This window comes from Typha angustifolia, chromosome 9 (assembly GCF_048772165.1).
Source record: "Typha angustifolia cultivar Huaian chromosome 9, ASM4877216v1, whole genome shotgun sequence".
NCBI lineage: Eukaryota > Viridiplantae > Streptophyta > Magnoliopsida > Poales > Typhaceae > Typha > Typha angustifolia.
Genome location: NC_133247.1, coordinates 3,383,141 through 3,405,192, shown reverse-complemented (window position 1 = coordinate 3,405,192; position 22,052 = coordinate 3,383,141). Strand labels below are relative to the sequence as shown.

General features: G+C 40.6%; 4 protein-coding genes across 4 annotated transcripts; 3 read left to right on the top strand and 1 right to left on the bottom strand.

Moving 5' to 3' along the window:
- Window positions 1-1,060: 1,060 nt before the first annotated feature.
- Window positions 1,061-6,400, top strand: LOC140766448 (putative disease resistance protein RGA4). The gene is made up of 2 exons (XM_073105793.1): window positions 1,061-4,946; window positions 5,610-6,400. Exon 1 carries the CDS (start codon window positions 1,580-1,582, stop codon window positions 4,919-4,921), a length of 3,342 nt encoding a protein of 1,113 aa, XP_072961894.1. The 5' UTR covers window positions 1,061-1,579; the 3' UTR covers window positions 4,922-4,946; window positions 5,610-6,400.
- Window positions 6,401-8,280: 1,880 nt separating this feature from the next.
- LOC140767102 (monocopper oxidase-like protein SKU5) lies at window positions 8,281-12,584 on the top strand. The gene is made up of 9 exons (XM_073106887.1): window positions 8,281-8,588; window positions 8,750-8,859; window positions 8,961-9,231; window positions 9,305-9,443; window positions 10,078-10,444; window positions 10,729-11,094; window positions 11,182-11,260; window positions 11,840-12,039; window positions 12,134-12,584. Exons 1-9 carry the CDS (start codon window positions 8,454-8,456, stop codon window positions 12,240-12,242), a joined length of 1,776 nt encoding a protein of 591 aa, XP_072962988.1. The 5' UTR covers window positions 8,281-8,453; the 3' UTR covers window positions 12,243-12,584.
- Window positions 12,585-13,314: 730 nt separating this feature from the next.
- On the top strand, window positions 13,315-15,176 carry LOC140767104 (protein GRAVITROPIC IN THE LIGHT 1). The gene has a single exon (XM_073106888.1). It carries the CDS (start codon window positions 13,569-13,571, stop codon window positions 14,952-14,954), a length of 1,386 nt encoding a protein of 461 aa, XP_072962989.1. The 5' UTR covers window positions 13,315-13,568; the 3' UTR covers window positions 14,955-15,176.
- Window positions 15,177-19,408: 4,232 nt separating this feature from the next.
- Window positions 19,409-21,547, bottom strand: LOC140767105 (protein YABBY 4-like). The gene is made up of 7 exons (XM_073106889.1): window positions 21,207-21,547; window positions 20,943-21,101; window positions 20,739-20,871; window positions 20,273-20,321; window positions 20,073-20,148; window positions 19,856-19,930; window positions 19,409-19,756 (listed from the first exon to the last, which is right to left on the bottom strand). The coding sequence occupies exons 1-7, from the start codon at window positions 21,306-21,308 to the stop codon at window positions 19,673-19,675; spliced, it is 678 nt and encodes a 225-aa protein (XP_072962990.1). The 5' UTR covers window positions 21,309-21,547; the 3' UTR covers window positions 19,409-19,672.
- Between the last annotated feature and the right edge of the window lie 505 nt (window positions 21,548-22,052).

Here is a 22,052-nt window from a genome sequence, read left to right as displayed (position 1 = left end):
GGTAGACAAGAGGGATAAATTTAACAATTTCATAAAATACAAAGTCAAATCTGGATAAGTAAATGCGCAGTGGACATTAAATCATAGTTTATCCGTTAAACTACCGTTGATTTCCTTAGGAGGATGTAATTGTAGTTTACATTTACTTTATAATTGGCATCAGTAGCATTATTACATATTATTACTTGTTACCAGTTGCGATTTTTAGGCATTATTAAGAATTTAAAAAAAAAAAAAGTTAGGAAAACCTAGTTGATATTTTATTACGATCTTGAAAATTAAAGAAAGGTTTTACATTTTAAGCACAGTAGTTAAGTATTTGAGAGCCATGTTGAGCTAACCAATATAGATCGATTCAAACACATCATTAGATATATACATCAATGCGTTCAACACTTTAATCTCGAATTTTGTGACCCTCTATATATATATTTTTTAAACTTAATAAGAGCATTAAATATATATGATCAATGTGTTTTGTCGTGCATCTGAATTAGTTTAGCCGAGATTTGCTCATAGTTTTATGGGTTACTGAGTTGCCAAGTTTTCCAACAAATACTCAGGAGTTTCGAATAGAAAAATGGCCTCCCTTATTTTAACGTACTCCAATGATTTATTTTCAACTCTGCAGCACCCGTTGTTTACCGTCTTAATTTTTTCTTAAGACCATCGTAAGTGCTGCGCAAAATGAGTTCTTAAAGACAAGTAGAGAGTAAACTAACAAGCCACGGAAGCCATCTCAAACAGCAAGTAACATGCACACGCAGGTAGGGAAGAGAACTTTAATAGGCATTAGTTTTGTTAAAGAGATCATGATACCGTAATGGGCAAACTCCAGCCCAAGCCCATCTCCAGGCTCCAGTTACTAGATCTATTAGTTTTGGTTCGAGTAGAGATTTTCAAGTTCAAGAATCGTTGTTACATAACGAATTTGTAGCCGGAAATCGTAATTTAAGTGGATAGAATTATCTCGAAAGGCTATTCTAAAGCATGCAAAGGAAAGCAATAGGATCTGTTTGACTATTCTAAAAAGACCAACTCTATGGTTTGAGAAAGTCACGGCTGTGAGATTAAATAGCATTTACTTTGGACTTGAGTAGCGACATTTGGACGTTTAAATAAGAGCTTAAAAGAACTTTTTACAAGTAAATACATAAGCAAGTGGGTCTTCTCAGAAAGATGACGAGATGGAAACTTGGCAGCCTTCAGATGGATTTATCCAAAGATGAAAAGATATAGATTGGAACGCAGTGAAATTGGAACCTTGCTGCATACAGTGGAACTGGAAAAAAGATTCATTTGAAAAGTCATTGTAGATTGGAGGACGATGTTACCGCTTTGAATATGATAGGATGACCTGAATAAAAATACAGATTGCAAGCTGGCATATTGCTTTTAGCATGGACACTTATCCACCACATGCCTTTTGCAGACGCCTTGACTGACTTCAATTAGCTGTGAGAGGCAACCCTCAAGTCTGCTACCCTTGAAGCTTGCTCTCTTCTGCTTGTGAGCCCCAAATTGTCCACTCGTCGATCTTCTTCCATTCCCTCTCCCTCTCCCCTCCCTCTCTCTCATCATGGGGGATGAGGCACTTTCAGCTTTTCTACAGGTCTTGTTTGAGAATATAGTGAGTCTGCTAAAGGAGGAGCTGAGGTTGCATCTTGGGCTTCAGAAGGAGTTGAAAGATCTCATGAACACTGTCTTCATGATCAAAGCTGTTCTCAGGGATGCGGAAGAAAGGCAGCATGACGAAGCAGTGAAACAATGGCTTGACGAGCTGAGGGACTTTGCTTATGATGCAATGGACGTACTGGATGAGTACGCCACAGAAGCCCAACGCCGAAAGCTGATTTCATTTCCACGGTTACGTAATTCCTCCTTGGCCATAGCTAATCCGAAGCGAGTAATATTTCATCATGAGATTGCGAACAAAGTAAAAGAAATAAAAATAAGAATGGATATTATTGCAAAGAGGCGGGATACCTTTGGTTTAAGGGTCCAGGATGCTCCGAGGCAGCACGGGGAGGGCAGCAGTCATCATAAGCTTCTTCACTCCAGCACCTCACTAAATCCAAGATCAGTTTTTGGTAGAGAAGAAGACAAGAAGAAGATTGTAAGCATGTTGGTGTCATCAAATGAAGGCCCAGAGAACAGCATCCCGGTGATTCCTATACTTGGGGAGCCTGGTGTGGGGAAGACTACCATCGCACAACTAGTCTTCCGTGATGAAACTGTGTTAAAGCATTTTGAGACAAGATTGTGGGTTCATGTGTCTCATGAATTCGATCGAAGAAGAATCATCAAGTCAATCATTGAATCAGGAGATCATTCACTGCTTGATCTTATCAACCTGAATGTTCTAGAAGAACACCTCCAGAAGAAACTCCACGGGAGTAGATACCTGCTCGTATTAGACGATCTTTGGAATGAAAGCCCAGAGGAGTGGGAGTGGCTCAGCCGTCCCTTACTCTATGGTGCAAAAGGAAGCAAGATTTTAGTTACAACAAGGAGTGAATTGGTAGCACGCACAGTAGGTAACTCACATCCCTACCGTTTGCAGAGTTTATCAGATGATGCCTGTTGGTCTTTGTTTTGCGAAAAAGTGGAAGGCACAAATCAACAAGCATCTTCTGATTTATATATGATAAGGGGCGAAATTGTGAAGAAGTGCCAGGGATTACCTTTGCTAGCAATCAGTATAGGACATAGGCTGCACTGGGAGAGCAACCCAAATAAGTGGAAAACTATTCTGCAGAGTGAGATGTCAGGAATCTTGGGTAGGAAAAGTGATGTCATGGATGCTATCAAATTGAGCTATGAAAGACTACCCTTTCATCTTAAGCCATGCTTTGCCTACTTCTCCTTAGTTCCAAAAGGTTTCCAGTTTGAGAAGGAACTCATAGTTCAATTCTGGATGGCGCAAGGCTTCATTCAGCCTATTGAAGGGGAACGGATCGAGGATACAGGAGCCAACTACTTTGACTCGCTACTACTGCGGTCATTCATCCAGTCTCCGCAGTCAGACTGTAGCAGGAGCCAACAAAGATACAGTGTGTACGAGACAATGCATGAGGTTGCCAGAAAAGTCTCAGAACAAGAATGTTGTATTTTGGAGCATGGCAGTACAAATGATCTCCCTGAAAATACTAGGCATTTAACACTTAATTTTTGGAAGCTTGCCCATGATGATTCGGGACTAGAAAACTCATCTGGTCAGATTAAATTTGATAGAGCCTACAGATGCAAGGGCTTGTATACACTTCTACTTGTTGGTGGCTCTTTAAACTGTCAACTGAGGGTTCCAGACAATCTTGCAAAGAACTTGGGAAGCCTCCGTATTCTAGACTTGAGTAATTTTGGCCTTACTATGTTACCTGAATCAATTGGTGATCTCAAGCATCTTCGGTGCCTCCAGCTTCGGGACACAAAAATTAGATGTCTGCCTGACAAGGTCAGTTGCCTTTACAATCTTCAAACGCTGGGTCTCCGGAATTGCTATTATCTTGAAGAGCTGCCAAAGGATATGAAGAACCTTCGAAAGCTACGACATCTTGATTTGCATCTAGATGACCAGTCAATGGTAGTAGGACCCGGCTTATCACCAGCAGTTTATACTTTGAAGCCTATGCCGCAGGAAATAGGGCTGTTGACTGATCTACAGACATTGTCAAGATTTGTCATAGGTACAAGGTCTGGAAGCGGTATAAGTGAGTTGAAGGAATTAAACAACATCCATGGGGAGCTTCTTATTTCAAACCTGCATCTTGTTAAAAATGTAGAAGAAGCTGCAAAGGCAAATTTAACTGGAAAGCGGTTCATCCAGAGGATGGATTTATTGTGGAGCAGTTCTCTTGAAGTTGGACCAAAATCACACGGCACATCTGTCCAGCATGAAGTTCTAGCATGTCTTCGACCTCATACCAACCTCAAAGAACTTAGTATAAATGGATATGGTGCTTCTGCATTTCCAACTTGGATAGGGGATGCAGCCTTCTCTAATCTAGTAACATTGCGCATCTCCAGCTGTAAGTGCGAGAGTCTCCCACCGCTCGGTGGGTTGCCACATCTCAGAAATCTCTACATAAGCAGAATGGATCACGTGGAGAGTGTAGATTGTTCATTTTGCGGCACTGAGTTGATTAGATTTCCATCTCTAGAGAAGCTACATTTTGAGAACATGCCAAACTTACAGGCATGGCATGGAGATGATGATAATTGTTCAATGCCTTCTCTTCATGAACTTGTCTTCAAGGATTGCGTTGACCTGAGGCAACTGAGGCACAATCTTACTTCCCTGACCAAGCTAACAATCGAAGGATCGCCCTTGTTCATTGGTCTTCGGAAGTTTGAGTCACTCAAACATTTAGAAGTAAAGGTGGAGAGCGAGTGGATTTGGGATTCATGGCCTTGTCTTGCTTCTCTCTTCTCCCTGAAACTTAGCTGCTTGCCAACAAGAAAGATGCCCTCCGGATTGTCAAGGATTCATACTTCCATACAACACCTGGAAATCAGTCACTTCTATCAACTGTTATCACTGCCTGATGATTGCCTACCTTGTGGTCTGACATACCTTTCTATTAGCCACTGCCCTCGCATTTGTGGTTTGCCAACGGGAATACAGCTCCTCAAAGCATTGGAAGACTTGAATATTCAGGACTGCATGAATATTACATACCTTCCGGAGCTGGAGAACCTTACATCACTCGTAAGATTGGAGATCTCAGGCTGCCAGTCGCTTTCAGTGCTACCAAGCCTGCCCAACACACTTCAGTTCTTGAGTATCAATGACTGTCCTAAGCTTAGTCAGAACTGCAAAGATGAGGGAAACCCAGATCAAGTTAAGATCACACGCATCTTTTCAGTTTGGATTGACAAACAGCATGTGGTTTCTTCTTCTTTTGAGTCCCATAATGTCTGACAAGGATAACACCAAGTATATCATGGTAATAATGCTATTACCTTGAAGTTTTCCATTTAGTTACATTTCCTCTGATGAATGCAAGCAATTAGAGAAAATTATAACTCCTATATTCTTAACATCAATATGCAAGTGAATCTGCATTGTTAATCATCAGATAGGCATAGCAAGTAGCTATTGAACCACCAATTTTGTTTTCCTATACTCTTTTCTCCAGACATAGAATTTGAAGCAAAAGAAAACAGTGTTGGTTGCATATGTTTTTGGCTTTCGTAACTTATTGCCATCTTGTTCCCAAACATTTGAAAATGTAGTTGTAGATAATTAAAAAAAATGTAATCTAATTTATTGACAACATGGCCTTGTTTTAGTTGTTAGAGAATCAGATTTCTTTACTCTTTAGCTTTCTTCCTCAGTCTCTATACACTCCAACTGTAAAGCAGAAGTTGGAATCAAATATCTTCAGTAAAGAGAATATAAAACAAAATGACTTCTTCTGGTCTGGATAAAGCAAAATAAACCAAAAGTTATGTCAAATCAAGTGCACCATATGTCTGTTTTTCAAACAATACAGTAATTTATTAATTTATTTAGCAATAAATCTTGTTAACTAAATACCATCATATACAATGCAGTGTTACAATTTCCATTTTGATCAAAGCCTTGTAACACCAGATGGTCTTTTCAGGGGAAAGCTTAAAAACCATAGATGGCCATGCCGGCGGCGTGCCGGCACGTGGCACGAGGGTGCCGCACGGCACCCCTCCTAATAGCATCGCCGTTCACCATCGACCTCGTCGCCGCCCGCCGTTCGCCGTAGCTTTGTCGGGTGCCCTAGCTCGACCGAGAGAGAGAGAGAGAGAGAGAGGTTAAACTTAAGTTGTAGGTCCATATCCGGATCCCGACGAAGCAACGATGACGGCGAGCGGTGGGCAGCGATCGACGAGTGATGGCGACGACGAGCAGCAATTGGCGAGCGATGGCTACTGCAAAGACAAATGTGAGTATCCCTTACCTCTTTCTCTCATTATCTTACGGCACGGCAGGCAAGTGCCGCGGCACGTGTCGTTTCGTGCCGTGCCGGTGGTCAACACGATCTGTACCCGTGGCACAGCCATCGTTGTTAAAAACATAGATATGTGGCTATAGCATGATTACAAGATAGCTTCCTTAATAAAGCTTCACGAAGAAAAAAAAAGTTCTAGGTATTTGGTAAAAGGAACACTTCTCTGGTAACTTTGATTTGTGATTATCGTCTTTGGTTGGTGCCTGATCAAGGACTTAGAAGGAGACCTTCTGAACTCTTGGACGAATGGATCCTTGGGGACGCTGCAAAGCGGTAACCTTTTAAATTTCTCTTAATTGATCAGAGGTATGTTGATTGGAAAAGATTGTTATACCATTGTAAGTTATTAGCTTGGCAAATTAGTTAAATCCAGATTTGTGTTCTTGTGCACCTCCCTTGTCTGCATTTATCTCTGTTATAGGCTTCACTCCTTCCTCCTTTTCTAAATGAAGACATAAATTCTCCACCTCTTAATTCAGGTAAATTTTATTACTAATGTTACTTCCGTAATGAAATATTGCTCTTCAATCTGTTATTAAGCATCTAACAATTTTTTTTGGCCAAGTAATGCTCCCCCCACTAAAATCAACTTCTTAGAATAAATTGCAATGAATCTGAGGAAATCATGTAAAGATAAGGAGACATAACTTTCCAACATGTTTAGATCTTCTAAATCGCCCGCAGGATTCACTGCTTAAACTCTCATAAGATTATTTACATCAAAGGAACAATGCACAAATAATTATTGTTTGCATTATTCCCTGCCATCATTTCCAGCCATAGTATCGCATCTTAACACACTTCTAATGAGTTAGGATTGCAGAACCTAGATCATAGCCATTATTCAGCAGCTATAAAACTGTGTATGATGAGAGGGATTTGATACGAAACCTTTTAAATATTAATACAATAATTAATTGGTAACCCTAAGAAAGCGAAATCCTAAAACTTATAAAGGGGATCAACGTCTTACTTGAAAGGCGACCGTAAGTGCAGCGGGAGATAGGATGACAAGATATCCCGCTTATAAGTGGAAGTGGGGGAATAAGTCGAATAGAGGAGGAGCTCTGCATTAGGGAGGAGAGAGTGAGGCGGGAGAAGCAAAGAGGGGAAAGGAGACGGCGTGTTTACATTGCGGGGTTTACGGGTGAAAATGTATCCAATGCGGATCCGATAACATGCAAATTCGAATGCGGGTAAGCAAACGCATAGCGGATCTAAATCCCAAACCTCAACCCAGAGTGGCCCAAACCACTCCTAGTGGGCCACAGTGTTTACATTGCGGGGCCCAACTACCGTGGACGCTCCACATGCCCCTCTGACCATTTGGCATCCATGCGCTGTTGCCCCGAACACGACACATCAATCGAACGAATCATTTCCTCCTACGTGGGCGCTGGTGAGAACTGGATTGCGGGGTTGCACAGCTGATCTTATCCGGTCCCCACCAATTAATGCGCTCACTGGCGATTCGCTGGCATACAGTTAAAAACACTACAAACTAATAGCCTCCACTTGCATAGAGGACAGCAAGAAAGCTATCTGCTCGACTAGTTTAAAATTAGAATAGTTTTTGGGATCCCTCGTAATTAGGAGTTAAGGACGACCACCGTCTTCGAGTATCTCAATTATATTGATTCAAACATTTCATCAGGTTTGAGCTGGTAACGGGGAATAAACCTTCCTTCGCCTGGGTGGAGATTACTATTGAACTCACCTGTTAGGGAAGCACTGCTGCACCCGCACAAGAAGTATAGAAGCAAATTATTTAACGCTCTCGAACCTAACATCGCGACTCGATGCTTCAGATGGGTCACGTGGGTGCTCCGAACTAACTACTGTCGAACGACTTGATTGAAGAGACAGGTACATATGGAAGGTCTGAAGCAATTAGAAGTGCTTAATGCCTTGGATTATCATGTCCAAAACCATACCAAAGATGAATATTAAGTATATTTTCAAATTTATAAAAAATTTAAGTGTATCATTCGCTCCATGCATATTCAGGTTCAATATATTCGTAAAAATTCTGACCTTGAAACATTTGGAAAAATAAGCGTAGTTCACAAAAATTAGTTGTATAGGAAGAAACAAAAATCTACTTATTCGAAAATTTATTCCTCAAAGCGAAAGCAAAGAGAGCAAATGGAAATGGTTTTTGAATTCTGGAGCGCGCTCTGGCTGGTACGGAAAAAGAAAAAAAGAAAGCGTCAGGCCAGACAACCAGCCAGCCAATCTGTGAGCCCTTTTTTTTGTACTGCTTACTACTAGCAAGTAACAACAACTATAGCTCTCTTTTATTGCATTCCAATCCTTTCTGATCTCCTCTCCCCTTTCTTCTCCTTCTCCTTTGCTAGCTCCGTCTAGTAATGTGAAGCTGCAAACACCCAAAGGCGAATATTTAACCTACTCATTCCTCTTCCCTTCGACTATCTCGGACTCAAGCTAGAGCTTATTCGCAGCACAATGACGGCATCGTTCTTGGTTCCGTTGGTGGTATTCTTGGCCCTGGTGGGCCCAAGCTTGGCCGGCGACCCCTTCGCTTACTTCGACTGGGATGTCTCCTACATCACCGCCGCCCCGCTCGGAGTCAAACAACAGGTCACAATCCTTTTACCACTTCCTTTCTTTTCTCCTTATTTTGTTCTTCAACTATCTTTTACCTACTTGCTTTTAGGTCCTTAGAGAAAGGAGGAGGAAATATACATTTTACCCCCTGTCGTTTAGTAATATTCTACACCCTTCTTCCCCATTCATGGCAGGTGATAGGAATCAACGGCCAATTCCCGGGTCCGATATTAAACATCACCACCAACTGGAACGTAGTGGTAAACGTGCTCAACGATCTGGACGAGCCTTTGCTCATCACATGGTATTGTCTTAAAATCTAGAGCTAAATTAGTTGCAAGAGCGTGATATCCATTGTGCATTGCTTATTTAGGATCTTGATCTTGATCTTAATCTTGGTGATAGGAATGGGATACAACACCGCAAGAATTGTTGGGAAGATGGGGTTTTGGGGACGAATTGCCCTATCCCCTCGGGTTGGAACTGGACTTACCAATTCCAGGTTAAGGATCAGATTGGGAGCTTCTTCTACTTCCCGCCTATCAACTTCCAGCGAGCGGCAGGTGGATACGGTGGAATTATCGTCAATAACCGGGACGTTATCCCAGTGCCATTCGGGAAGCCTGACGGGGATATTACTATTTTCATTGGGGATTGGTATAACAAGAACCACAAGGTTAGTGCATTTGGTTAAGTGGAGAGCAATGTGCGGTTTTGAGGAGAACTATAATTAGTGTTGGTTTGTCTAGGACCTGAGGAAGGAACTCGAGGATGGGAAAGATCTTGGGATGCCGGATGGTGTTCTGATAAATGGGAAAGGGCCATACAGATACAATACTACACTTGTTCCTGCTGGTATTGAGTATGAGACTATCAATGTTCACCCTGGTAATTACTCTTTTGTTACTGCTGATACGAGATAATCATCTACGCATAGCTTTTCACATGGTTAAGTATTGGATTGTACATTTTCCATGGTTAAGAAGAAACTTAGTTAAAAATTTGCCCTTTGCTAATGCTTTCCTCAGTATTAGTAAGCTTAAATGAACCAAGTTATAGTGCTGCAATTTGTGCCACTTGGTATTTACTGCATTGTGGAACTTATCAGACAGGATGTCCATATTTTATGACACATGGTTTACGGAATAACTGGTATAGCTGATTCACATCTTTGGTAAGACTTTCTTCATTTGTTAAGACTTAGACAAAATCCTCTGGGTTATGATTTTACTAGATAGGCTTAATGAGCTTAGGTGTACCAAAAAGGAGATAAGATGTTACTATTTATCTACTGCCTGATCTTGAATTTTGTCATGCAGTAATAGTAATTGAAGTTGTAGTGATAGCAAATTTCATCTTGCAGTAATAGTAACGGAACATGGGCATAAGAAAGAAAAACATTGTAAGAATATGGTCCTGGGGACCGGTTGTATTAGCAAATTTAGGCTGAAGATCAGGATCTTGTGATATCTTATTAGTTATTTCTAGGATCTCTATGTAATGATATTTGGCCATTGAGCAGGCAAAATGTATCGCATTCGGGTGCACAATGTGGGCATATCCACCAGTCTGAACTTCAGAATCCAGAATCATAACATGCTTCTTGTAGAGACAGAAGGCTCGTACACTGTGCAGCAAAACTACACCAACCTGGATATTCATGTTGGGCAATCATACTCGTTTTTGGTTACTATGGATCAAAATGCCAGTAGTGACTACTATATTGTGGCTAGTGCGAGGATTGTGAATGAGTCTCTGTGGAAAAGAGTCACTGGTGTTGCAGTCCTGCACTACTCAAATTCACAAGGAAAAGCATCTGGCCCTCTTCCAGATCCTCCTCAAGATTTTTATGACAAGACTTTCTCAATGAATCAAGCAAGATCTATAAGGTTTGTTTTCATGAAGAAATATGTATTCTTGTTTCTTCTGAAGTGCCTAAAAGAATTGTGTTTCTACTGAAACTTGATGTTTCTGGATTCTACCCACAAAGCTTACCTATTGTTGTTAATTTTAATCAGAAAGATGCCTAGTCATTGCTCAAAAGGTTTAATTGTTGATATAAGTTGCACCATCAGGAAGATATCTATAATTTGGATAGTCAAATTGTCTATTATGCAATATGCATGGCTTCTTATCATATTGAATACTGAGAAGACTCTTTGTAATCAATCAGGTGGAATCTGAGTGCCGGTGCAGCACGCCCTAATCCTCAAGGATCTTTTAGATATTCTTCCATCAACGTCACTCAGGCATATTTATTGAAAAATGTGCCACCAGTGGTTATTAAAGGAAAACGTCGAGCTACTCTAAACGGTATTTCATACTCTCCTCCTGAAACGCCCCTGAGGCTAGCTGATCTCTATAATCTCAAGGGAGTCTATACACTTGATTTCCCAACAAGGCCACTCAAGGGTGCACCAAAATTTGGAAGATCTGTAATAGACGGTACATACAGGGGGTTCATGGAAATTATATTTCAGAACAATGATACCAACGTTCAGAGTTACCATATGGATGGATATGCATTTTTCGTCGTTGGGTATGAAACTCTGTTTCCCTTTTTGTATTGTCTCCTGAATGCCTGTTTCCTTTGTCATGCTGGTACATGTCTGTCCATTTAATACAGGATGGACTATGGTGAGTGGACAGAGGATAGTAGAGGAACATATAACAAAGGGGATGGTGTAGCACGTAGCACTGTTCAGGTAGCTACCCTAATGCTCCTCCCATCTATATTCAATCTGTTAGAAAGTGTAAAAACTGCGAATGCTTATTTGATAGTTCTATTTTTATACAAAGCCCTAAAAATAAAGATATAATAGGCAAGGAGACTGCAGATGGTGCTCGAGCATCATGTTTCTTCTAAAAGGTAGTGGCTGGTAGACTTGATGCTATGTGGGTGAGAGTAGAGACACATTTCAAGAAAAAGCAGTAATAGCAACCCCTAAATTCAGTGTATATAGACATACTAAGGCCATTCCAATACACATAGCTAGGGCCATTATTACATTCCTCCTAAGAAATATTCATTAGAAAGGACTTTTTGTCATTCATGATTCTATGATTGTAATTTTCAATCATGTTATTCACAGAATATCAAAGATACTCAAGCTTGTGAATTGTCAAAAGACTACTCACTCTCTTAGACAAAGTTCAGTAGTGCAGTTCTCTTTTTTGCTGGATTAACGATTTTTTTTTCTAGTACTATAGAATATAAACTAGAAGTCTAGAATATGGCAAAAGACAACTTCTCATTGGTCCTACTTACATGTTGCATGATGTAGGTCTTCCCTGGAGCATGGACTGCCATCTTGGTTTCATTGGACAATGTGGGAATCTGGAATGTGCGTGCTGAAAATCTTGATACTTGGTATCTTGGCCAGGAAGTCTATGTAAGAGTTGTCAATCCTGAAGATACTAACAAGACAGAAATGCCGATGCCAGATAATGCGCTCCATTGTGGTCTCCTCCAGAAGTATCAAAAGTATGTTTCCAAACTACTAATTCTTTGTACAGATCTTCATGTATTTATGTTATGCTTGCTTACTGATATTTGTTCTTTTGATTTATATTTTCAGAGAGCAAACTCCACACCATAAAGCTTCATCAGCTTCTGCAATTACCTATGTGAGAGGGCAATTGATTATCTTGATGCTGCTCTTGGTTGCACTTCACAAATTGACGTAAAGATTTCAGTAGTTTCAGTTCTCTAAGTTAGATGACTTGGTTGAGTCACATTAATGCAATCTTAGACTAGAAATCTTTCTTGTCTATATGAGTGTCCTATAACTGTTAGCGAGTTCCCTGGATTCCTTCAATATGGTTTCTGTCAGTGTTCTTGAAGATTAATTATTTATCTGCCAAGTTCATGATGGTTGTTATTACTATTTATTCCATCTGGTCCTTGGACAAGGTCTGTAATGTTGTGCCACTAATTTATTGATTGGCCAAGAAGTTTTCTTTTCCTTTTTAAGAGATTGTGCTTCTAATTCTGAGTAATGTGATGAAGTAGCATCCGTTATCTGTTTTTGTGAATCATTTTGTCCTATTTCAGAAAGCTTGAACATATTTGAATAAGAACATTAGCTGTAGTAGTAGGCATATCCCATGCCACTGAAGAGGTGGATTTTCCTGTGCAAGTCTTAGCTGGAAGCTAAGAATGCTCCTTTTATTACTTCACTGTTTCGCCTAGTAATCCAACTAGTGCCATCTTGTTCTGCAATAATACATTTGTTTCCTTTAACAACTTCTGTACTGACATTGTCTAAGCTTGTTGCTGGTGATCAAAAAGTCAATCTTTGGCTCCTGTTAGACAGAACCTTAATAACAGACTGGCTCAATCATGTATCGTAGGCTGTTATTTCCCACTATTTTTTGCTTAAGGGTGTATAAATATAACCTTTTATTATGATCGTAATATGGTATATTTTAAGAACTACCTTTTTCACTCATAAAGTGGACTTACTAATTTATCCCCTACATCTATTCTTTGATATCCAAACCAGAAAATATCTGCCAACTTGCAAAATATTCCCTATTTGCAGATGTGCACCTATATTCAATACCACGATTTGAGTCATAAAAGCAATGCTCTCTCATCTTATGAAAGAGAAGTAAATCTCCAACACCCGATAGGCGATAGAGTCCCAACTCCAAAGTCATTTCCATCTTAGCTCCTCACATAAAGGTGATCATTACTAATTATTCAATATTAAAGAGTGCGTATCTCTACTCAATTACCTGCTCATGCCTTCATTCGGCGTGACAGAGAAAAAAAGAAAGAAAGAGAGGAAACCATTAGGTTAAAATATTCTAATAAAGCATTAGACCGAGATGGCAAAGAAGCAAACAGGGACATCCACAGCTCATCGGGCAAAGCTTCCTCTTTGAGTCTTCCCCATATTCCCCACTTTGCCCATCGACCAACGTACTTCTTTTTCTCTCCTCTCCTCTTCTCTACTCTTTCGGGTCGTCTCCACTCCCAAAACGAAGCTTTGAAAGAAGAAAGCTGAGATGCTTCAGAAATTTGCGTTAGCGTTCAAGACCAAGACCATCGAATTCTTCGCCGAGGAGGAGGAAGACGAGGATGACCTGGAGACGTTCAGAGCCGTCCGCGATCTGGACCCCAACCCCGAGGCCGTCATTACCGACCAGCGCGTCGTCGTCCTCAAGCCCGATCCAAACCAGCCCGTGATCCCTAACCCCAAATCTACTGAGCTCGACCCCCAGACTCTAGTCTCCACCCTCTTTGCCACGCTCTCCTCCTTCCACGCCGCCTACCTCCACCTCCAGACCGCTCACTCCCCCTTCCTCCCCGACGCCATCCGCTCCGCCGACGCCGTCGCCGTGGCCCACCTACGCCGCCTCTCCGATCTCAAGCGCTTCTACTCCCATTTCCAAAACCCTAACCCTAATTCTGCTCCAGATCCACCTCTCTCCTCTTACTTGGAGGCCCAGGTGAGGGAGAACCAGAGCCTGCTTCGCACCTTCGATTCCGTCATCAACCGCCTCCAGGCCGACATCGACAAGAAGGACGCCGAGGCCGCCGAGCTGAGGGAAAGGCTCAGAGAAGCCGAGGAGGGCAATGCGAAGCTTGCGGCAAGGCTCGACATCGCCTGCGTGCCGCCGCCTTCTTCCGACGAGAACGTCGTCGAGACGCTTCTCTCAGTTGGGGTCTTTGATTCTGTTCTCAGGGACGTTTGCCGGATCACGCACCGGTTTGCGAAGGGCTTGGTGGAATTGATGAAGAGGGGCGGGTGGGATTTGGGCTTGGCTGCGGAGTCGATCTACCCGGGTGTGAATTATGCCAAGCCCGGCCATTGCCGGTATGCCATTCTGTCGAGCATCTGCTTGGGGATGTTTGGAGGATTCAATTCTTATGGCTTTGGAATTGAGGGGGATGAAATTGATGCAAGGGAAAGGAGATATGTTTCTTTGAGGCAATTCATCGAACATTCCGCAGCAGACCCTTTTGAGCTAATAAATTCCCAGCCAAGTTGTAAATTTGCAAAATTCTGCAAGCAAAAGTATCAGCAACTCATTCATCCAGGCTTAGAGTCGTCCCTCTTCTGCAATTCAGAACGCGGGGAATCTTTATGGGGTTCGTTGAGGCCGTCGAGCCCTCTTTACGAGTCATTTATCGCCATGGCTAGCTCAATATGGACGCTTCACAGATTGGCATGGGCATACGATCCGGTGGTCGAAATCTTTCAGGTTGGTCAGGGGACTGGATTCTCGATAGTTTTCATGGAGGACATCATCCATAAGGCTTCCCCTTTGAGCTCGGAGAGTGGGCAAGCTGCGCGGCCGAAGGTCGGCTTTACTGTGGTTCCGGGGTTTCGGGTTGGAAGGACAACGATTCAATGTAGGGTGTACCTAGATTTCAAGCAGGCAGTATAGTTTCATTACCAAAGTAGTCAACATTGTACATGGGAAGATTCAAGTTGCCTTCTGCTGTAGTAAGATAGTATGGAGGGCATCAGGCTTGTATCAATAACTTGAAGGAGTATAGAGTTCAATGAAAGAAATACATAGTTGTCTTCTGGTCATGTAAAGGGCTTCAAGATTGTATCAATTACTTTAGATATTACATAAGTGTAATAAAATTCAGGTATTTATCTTTGCTTGCTTTGAAGCTTCTTGACTTTTAGCTATAGCTTCGGATAAGATTTCCTTTAGTGATGAATTAAATTTCAGTAAGTTGCTTTCTGATTCTTTCAAAACCTGGTTCTACTTGATCATGGTGTTCTTTGGGCAGAACAGGATTGCTTTCAGTCTAAGAAAAATTCTTTTATAAATTGAATTATATGGGATTGGAACCATATGTAGACCATACTTTCTCTGTATTCTTTTTCTGCATTATTTTGGGGAAGCCTACTAGCCAAGTGATCACACCTAGACATACCTATCAATTTTATTTTCTGTAAATTTCTAATGTCACTGTGCTTATGTATGTATCAGAAATTAACTCAGAGGCCGTAGGAAAACCTTCAGCCTATTACAGATGTCTCGCTTAACCTTTCCAAGAAAGCTTAGCATGATCATGGGACTACAATTGCAGCACAATCAAGATCTTTTAATATGATATCATAGAGAGTTCAAACCTCATCAAGCCCTATGTAATTTATATTTTCTATTATCTATCATTTATTTGAGAAGGTAAGTTTTTCCAGTTGCTTGAGCTTAGTGGGGTATGAATTATGATCATCGAGTAGGAATTAGAATAACCATACTTATTGCATATTTTAATACAGTGGTTAAGTACTTATAACCCTACTTCGTACGTTAAAATTTTATTAGGGACTATTAATATCTTCCTCTAACGTATGCTATCATGATTCATGAGTAGTTGTTTAGCCACAGTTTGGAATTGCTGGCATTTTCATACAATCTAGTATATTTATTGCAGCATGCATGTGAGTGGAGTAGGTTTGTCCTTTGCTTGTTCATTAATTTATCTGTCAAAGATTCTAATCTTGCAGTAAGTAGCAAGATCGTGTGATTGGGTTGTCAACTTTGGCCTTGGTGTAGTGCTGGTAGATCCTTGTCTTGCTTGTCGTTTCCTAATAATTTTGAGGAAATTAGAGCATGCCTTCTTACGCTTTGAGCTACTTTGTTCTTTACTTTTTCTAATTGATAGAGGATTGTTTGAAATTTATTCGCATACCCTTCGGAAACTCTTTATTTCAATGCCAACCTTTCAAGAAAGTAGTACCAAAAAAACAGGGAGGTCAAATGTGCATATAGTTCTTCAAACTTCTCCCAAGTTATTGAAGTAATGTGGCAGAGAATCTATGAAGTTATAATAGCAGTTTAGTTACTGTTGAGATAAGGGAATGGTTCTCTTTTTTGATATGTATACTCTTCTAAAAAAAAAATCTTCACTCCTCTAAAATTAATATTTATATGTATAACCTTCAAAATGTATTCGTATAGATATTCCTTAAAACATTTATTTTTCACATAACTACCGTGAAAGTTAGCCAACAGTTAAGTTTAATAGTAAAATGATGAAGAATTAGTTGAGCACTGGGCTGGAAGTATGTCAGTGTATTGGGCTTGGGCTAGGATCTGGGCCGAATTTAATTGTTTTTCAAAAATCACGAGACCAGACCAGACCAAACCAAAATAGATCGATCCAAATTGACTTGACTTATACTCAAACCGAAGGTCCCGAACCCAGTCATAGTTAATCTCAGCACATCCAACCCACGCCACTTCAACTTCAACATCAACATCAACATCAACATCAGCCACTACTTGATGCCCATTTAATTTAGATTTTGGAAAGGAATCGAGATTTTGGGAATATATAAGAAGATAGCCCGTGTCGATGGGCCAGCGATTATATTATGGCGACAAGCAATTCGTGGCACGTAACAGTTCACTGTTCACCCTGCTGGCTAGCTGCTTTATATGAAAGACATGCATATATATATATATATGTGTGTGTGTGTGTGTGTATGATGGACGCTATTATAATATTTGCATTTCTTATCCGTATTCTCCAGAGAAGCATCACATCACACCTTTGCTTTGACAAGACATGCATTCCGTCACCCATCTTCCATCTTGTTTCCATTCTCCCACCTTCTTCTTCTTGACATTTTCCTACCAGTATGTTGTCATAAAGAAGAAAAATGAAATAGTTTATTATTGCATGATTTAATAATAAGTTTCAGTGTCGTTTGTGACATTTAATCTTCATGTAAGGCTTACTTAAATGCAGCCAACTCCCGTTGAATTTAACTTTCATTTGGCTATAGTACGTCGGATGGCAGGCTATCAGCATCACTTAGGGGCTTTTCTCAGGAGACCAGATCGTTTTTCCATGTAACCTAATGAAGCATGTAGCTTTAGTCCCCACATACCATATGGCTAGCTAGCTTTGAATCAGAAAGCCCTCAATGGCAGCTGCTTCATTATTTCATGCCATGGCCCATCATCTCCCATACTTGTCACTGTGTCAACAGCCACTGCATGAATGCTCGCTCGGACAAATCATTCTCACTCAAAAAGGGGAAGGCGATTCAAATCGTCCAGAAACATGTGGACAGATATATCCGGCTTTGTGACCTTGTCGCCTCCTTTCTTCCTCTTTGTCGTCCATTGCAATTAGTGTGTCATTGTCGCAATCCTCAACATTCCGTAATCCAGTTCTAAGATAAATTAGAGTACGTACTCTGCTTAATCTTCTGCTCTGAAGATAAATGTAAGGCTTCATGGTACCCAAAACTCCATGATTGGGAGTTATATTATCCTCCTAAGTAGACTTTAAAGTACTATGTACCCATGTCCTACCTCCTAAGAGTGTTGTCGTTCATGAATGAGACGAAGTATATATATTTATTCCCCACATGAGGAAGAGTCTTCATTGGCGCATATCTCACTTATTCTTGATCACAATTTTTAGGTAGCTGCCTAACACTTTCTCTAATTAACTCAGGTTATAAAAAGAACAAGTCCAATTCATGAGTCTCATATTAATTCTTTTATACATTACAACTTTGCCTTAGGCATTTTCTTTGGTTGTGTTTTACAAAGAGTGGAACAAGTATCTGCCACCTTCTCTTTCTTCAATGAGTGTTATATATATATATATATATATATATACTTATTGCCCTTATTCCTCCAAAAAATTTCTTCAAATGCTCCATCTTTTAGAAGGGTTGGACGTACAATGTTGTTCATGAACTGATGCAATTTTCTTTTCTTAGGCTTAACTTGTGTTTTTGATTAATTGGACGACACTCTCAAGTGGTTCTTCAGAATTTCAATTTGAAGCTAACCATTTTCTTGACCATGGCACTAGTGTTTTAGTTACTATTATACCTCCATGCGTAAGCAGTTCTATGCTTATAGAAGAATCTAAAATTTCACTCTCAACATGTCATGTCATAACTAGTTTTTGACAAAGAAGTGTAGTTCATCTCGATCTTTTTACGACGGCTATGCTTTCGGTTGAAAGAATTGATTGATCCACCTCGTCTGAAGAGGGAGACAAAGAAACAAAGGCGGAAGAATGAAGCAGTACTGAGAATATCAAACACCTGACAACTCCAAGGTTTGATTGATCGAATAACACGAAGATTCTCTTAAACAGTCGCGGCTCAGAAAATAAATTGGAAGAGTAGTCTCTACACAGCTCATAGTTTTCTGACTTCTTGTTTTTACTTGATGTACGTTAAGCATCTTATAGAGATTACTTCAATAATTTTTTGGGATAGAGTGCTAGAATTGTGCCCCTTTCTTCAGATATATCCTAGATAAAAATGTTAGAGATAATTATACTTAGATTTTCACATACACTCCCTAAAGTTTTTTATTATCTACATACATCCTATCATACATATTCTTTGGACTAAGAAAAGAAATTACTATACAGACTTTTAAACCCAAAAAACTTCTTAGTTCAAGAGGTGTTTTGGTAAAAGTTCAAAGAGTGTAGGTGAAAAACGATGATAGTTTGAAAGTCAGAGTGGAATTATCTCTAAAAGATATATAATATTTTTTAACTGCATAAATCATGATTTCCTTAATAGACTAATTAAGCAATTATTTCAATTGAAATTAAAAAAGTTGTAAACAGTACAATCCTAATGGTGCTCTCTAGTCCAAGTTCTCATTGCATGCAATGTCCATCAAGAAGTTTCTGTTAAATTCCAATGGAGGTACTATGAAAAATCTCGCTATGCTGACAACAAAGAAGTATAGAAAAATAATCCAATAAAAGTATATGTAATTCCTTCTGCTTCCTCCTGTAAAATACGAAGCGACTTCTGAGAAAGTTGATGCAGCTAAGGCATTATACTAACATAAGATCAAATGATGGTTGTAAGGCTACTTAATTGTTTCAGATCAACTGAGAGACAAAAAAAGCTTGGAGAAGAAAATAAGAGGAACCCCATACATTCAAATAGATGCTGTCCATAAGTAAACATGGGCTTGAAAGGAAAAGGCAGCATACCAACCTTTCTACATATCCATGGCCTCCCTTTACTCGACACAGAAGCCATCAAGTAGCGAAAGAAAAGGAGAAAAGGGAAAAGAAAAGAAAGATTAAAACCCTAGAACCATATACTAAAGCTAAGTAGAGAGGAAACCCTTAAAGGGAAACCCTAGAACGGAGCAACCCCCATATTAGCCGCCGCCGCCGCTGCGGCGGCGTAGAGCCCGTCCTTCATTAGAACGTCCTTCCCTTCCTAAAAGCAAAGAAAACCCCACAAGAAAATAAAACCATCAAATATTTGCAAGAAAATAGAAACAGCAAATATAAAAGAGTATTTTTAGATAGAGTTTACCTGAGGCCGGACGCTGCTCTTCTTCAGGCCTTGATCGGGCATGAGTCCGAAATGGATGTGCGGGAAGTGGGCCCACTGGAAAAAAAAAACAAAAAAAGATTTTAAACTCGAAGGTAAAATAACTTGGAAAACCCTAAAAATAGCTAATGTAAACCCTAGAAGTTTGAGTTTTTAGTGTGTGTGTGAGAGAGAGAGAGAGAGAGGGGAGAGGGTTTACGTTCTTGGCAGCTGCGCTGAAGGCCTCTCTGTGGGTGATGTCGGGATTGCCAGCCTTGATGCGTTGGATTTCGTCCCTGCCATGACCAAAGCTTTCTTTACTCATTGACTTCGACAACAAAGAAAGAAAACAAAAATCTCCTTCTTTCTGTTTCTTTTAGACACCCCCCCTAAAATTGAAGGTTTTGTGAATCTACTCACTTGATGAATCGGTTGTAGGCCGATGGAACTCTCTGCCGCTTCTCCGGCGCTGCGCAACAGTAGCACAAAATGTATAACTTAGCATGATCATAAAAAATAAAAATAAAAAATCTTTTTCAGTTTTTTGTGTATGTGTATGAATAATTAATTGAACATGGGATAGTATAGTGGGAGGACTGTTTGGGCAGGGAGATTAGAATGGAAGGGCGGAAGAGCTAACTATTGCTACAGCAAGAGACTGAAGAGGGACAGTTGGAAGAGCAGTGGTATTGGAGTTAATGCAAGAAACAACTACCAATGCTTGTATGTAAAGCACTTGCAGGTGTATGCCACTCTCTTCAATTTATTCATCTATTTCTCTGGATTATTCTCATGACAAGATAATGGTGCAACTGTTTACCCAAAAAGAGAAGAAGAAAAAAATAAATATAGAAGAAATTCACTGGAAGATTTAAGAGTGTCTCACGTCTGTTAACAACTGGGGTCTGAGTGAGCTCTTCCCCGGCTCCTTTTGCCGGCGCCATTGCGGAGTTGCTGCTAAGGTTGCTCAAATTGGTTTGATCCATTAACAAGCTCGGTGGTTGGTATGATACCTCGTTCTAACCATAGCCCATCAATAGAAGAATCCCAATAACAGAAAAGAAGAAAAAGATCACAAAATAATGCATACCAAGAGGGTGTGATGAGAAGAAGCAAGCAAGGAATGGCCAAAGTGGAGTTGGTTAGCTCCAGAAAGTAGCAATCCTCTCATGTTGACCGAGAGGAGGTTGGTGCAGTGACCGCACCTTACTGTCACCGTCTTGAACAGGCTGCTACATGGAACACTCACCTGCAAAAGTTTACAAAAAAAAAATCCAAATATAGAAGAAATCTAAGATTAGCCCAAACCGGGAAAGCGCCAGAAGAAATCAATTCTGGGGGACGGTGAGGTTACCGCGAGGACGGTGTCGCAGAAGTTGCAGTGGACGTAGCAGAGTTGCTCGGAGAGGGGTGGGGAGAGGTGGTCCAAGGAAAAGGAGGCCGACGAAGATGACATGGTGATTATATTTTGATATGATTTGATTTGATTTGATGGACCAACCAAGAGAGGGAGATGGATCTCTCTGAGGAAATTCTTATTTTTTGGGGGTCTCCTTGACGTGAGGATCTGATTTGATGCCCTGATTTGATGCTTTGATTGACTTGTGATGCTCTATAACCTCGGATCTGTTGTTTTTGGATTTGAGAAAGAAAAAAAAAAAAAAAGGAGAGAGTAGAAGGAGAGAAGAGAAGGGGGTGGGGGGTGGGGGGAAAGGAGATGGATCGGAGAATGGGGGGAGAGAGTGAGAGGGAGAGAGAGAAAGATATAGGGCAAAGTTCCGACAAATGGGCTCTCTTTCTCTCTCTCCATATGTGACACACAGTTGCCACCGCTAGATATTATACAAAGGTTTAATGGAATTTTTATGCACAAAGAACTAAAGGGTGAGCGTGAATGAGTGATGGGGAGCAGTATTTTGAAGCTACTGTATCGTACGTGCGTATGCCATTCTTGTATGATAAGATATTATTCATCATAACTACGGTAGGAACGCCGATGAGTCGGTGAGTGCGAACGGAACGGAACGGGACGGGACGGAACGGAACGGAGATCAGAACTAGCTTCTATGCTAAGTGGAGATTGACACTATTTTATGATGGGGGGGAGATTTGAGAGAAGAGAAACGGAGGAAGATTAGAAAATAGGATAATTTTATCTTCTATTGCTTGGATAAATAAAAGAAAAGAACATACAATTATA

Coding starts and splice junctions, on each gene's coding strand:
- LOC140767102 (XM_073106887.1), top strand. CDS start 8,454: ATGACGGCATCGTTCTTGGTTCCGTTGGTGGTATTCTTGGCCCTGGTG. Junction 11,095..11,181: donor TATGCATTTTTCGTCGTTGG/GTATGAAACTCT, acceptor CATTTAATACAG/GATGGACTATGGTGAGTGGA. Junction 11,261..11,839: donor TAGCACGTAGCACTGTTCAG/GTAGCTACCCTA, acceptor TGCATGATGTAG/GTCTTCCCTGGAGCATGGAC.
- LOC140766448 (XM_073105793.1), top strand. CDS start 1,580: ATGGGGGATGAGGCACTTTCAGCTTTTCTACAGGTCTTGTTTGAGAAT.
- LOC140767105 (XM_073106889.1), bottom strand. CDS start 21,308: ATGTCATCTTCGTCGGCCTCCTTTTCCTTGGACCACCTCTCCCCACCC. Junction 19,931..20,072: donor TCAGCGCAGCTGCCAAGAAC/GTAAACCCTCTC, acceptor TTTTTTTTCCAG/TGGGCCCACTTCCCGCACAT. Junction 19,757..19,855: donor AGAGCAGCGTCCGGCCTCAG/GTAAACTCTATC, acceptor CTTTGCTTTTAG/GAAGGGAAGGACGTTCTAAT.
- LOC140767104 (XM_073106888.1), top strand. CDS start 13,569: ATGCTTCAGAAATTTGCGTTAGCGTTCAAGACCAAGACCATCGAATTC.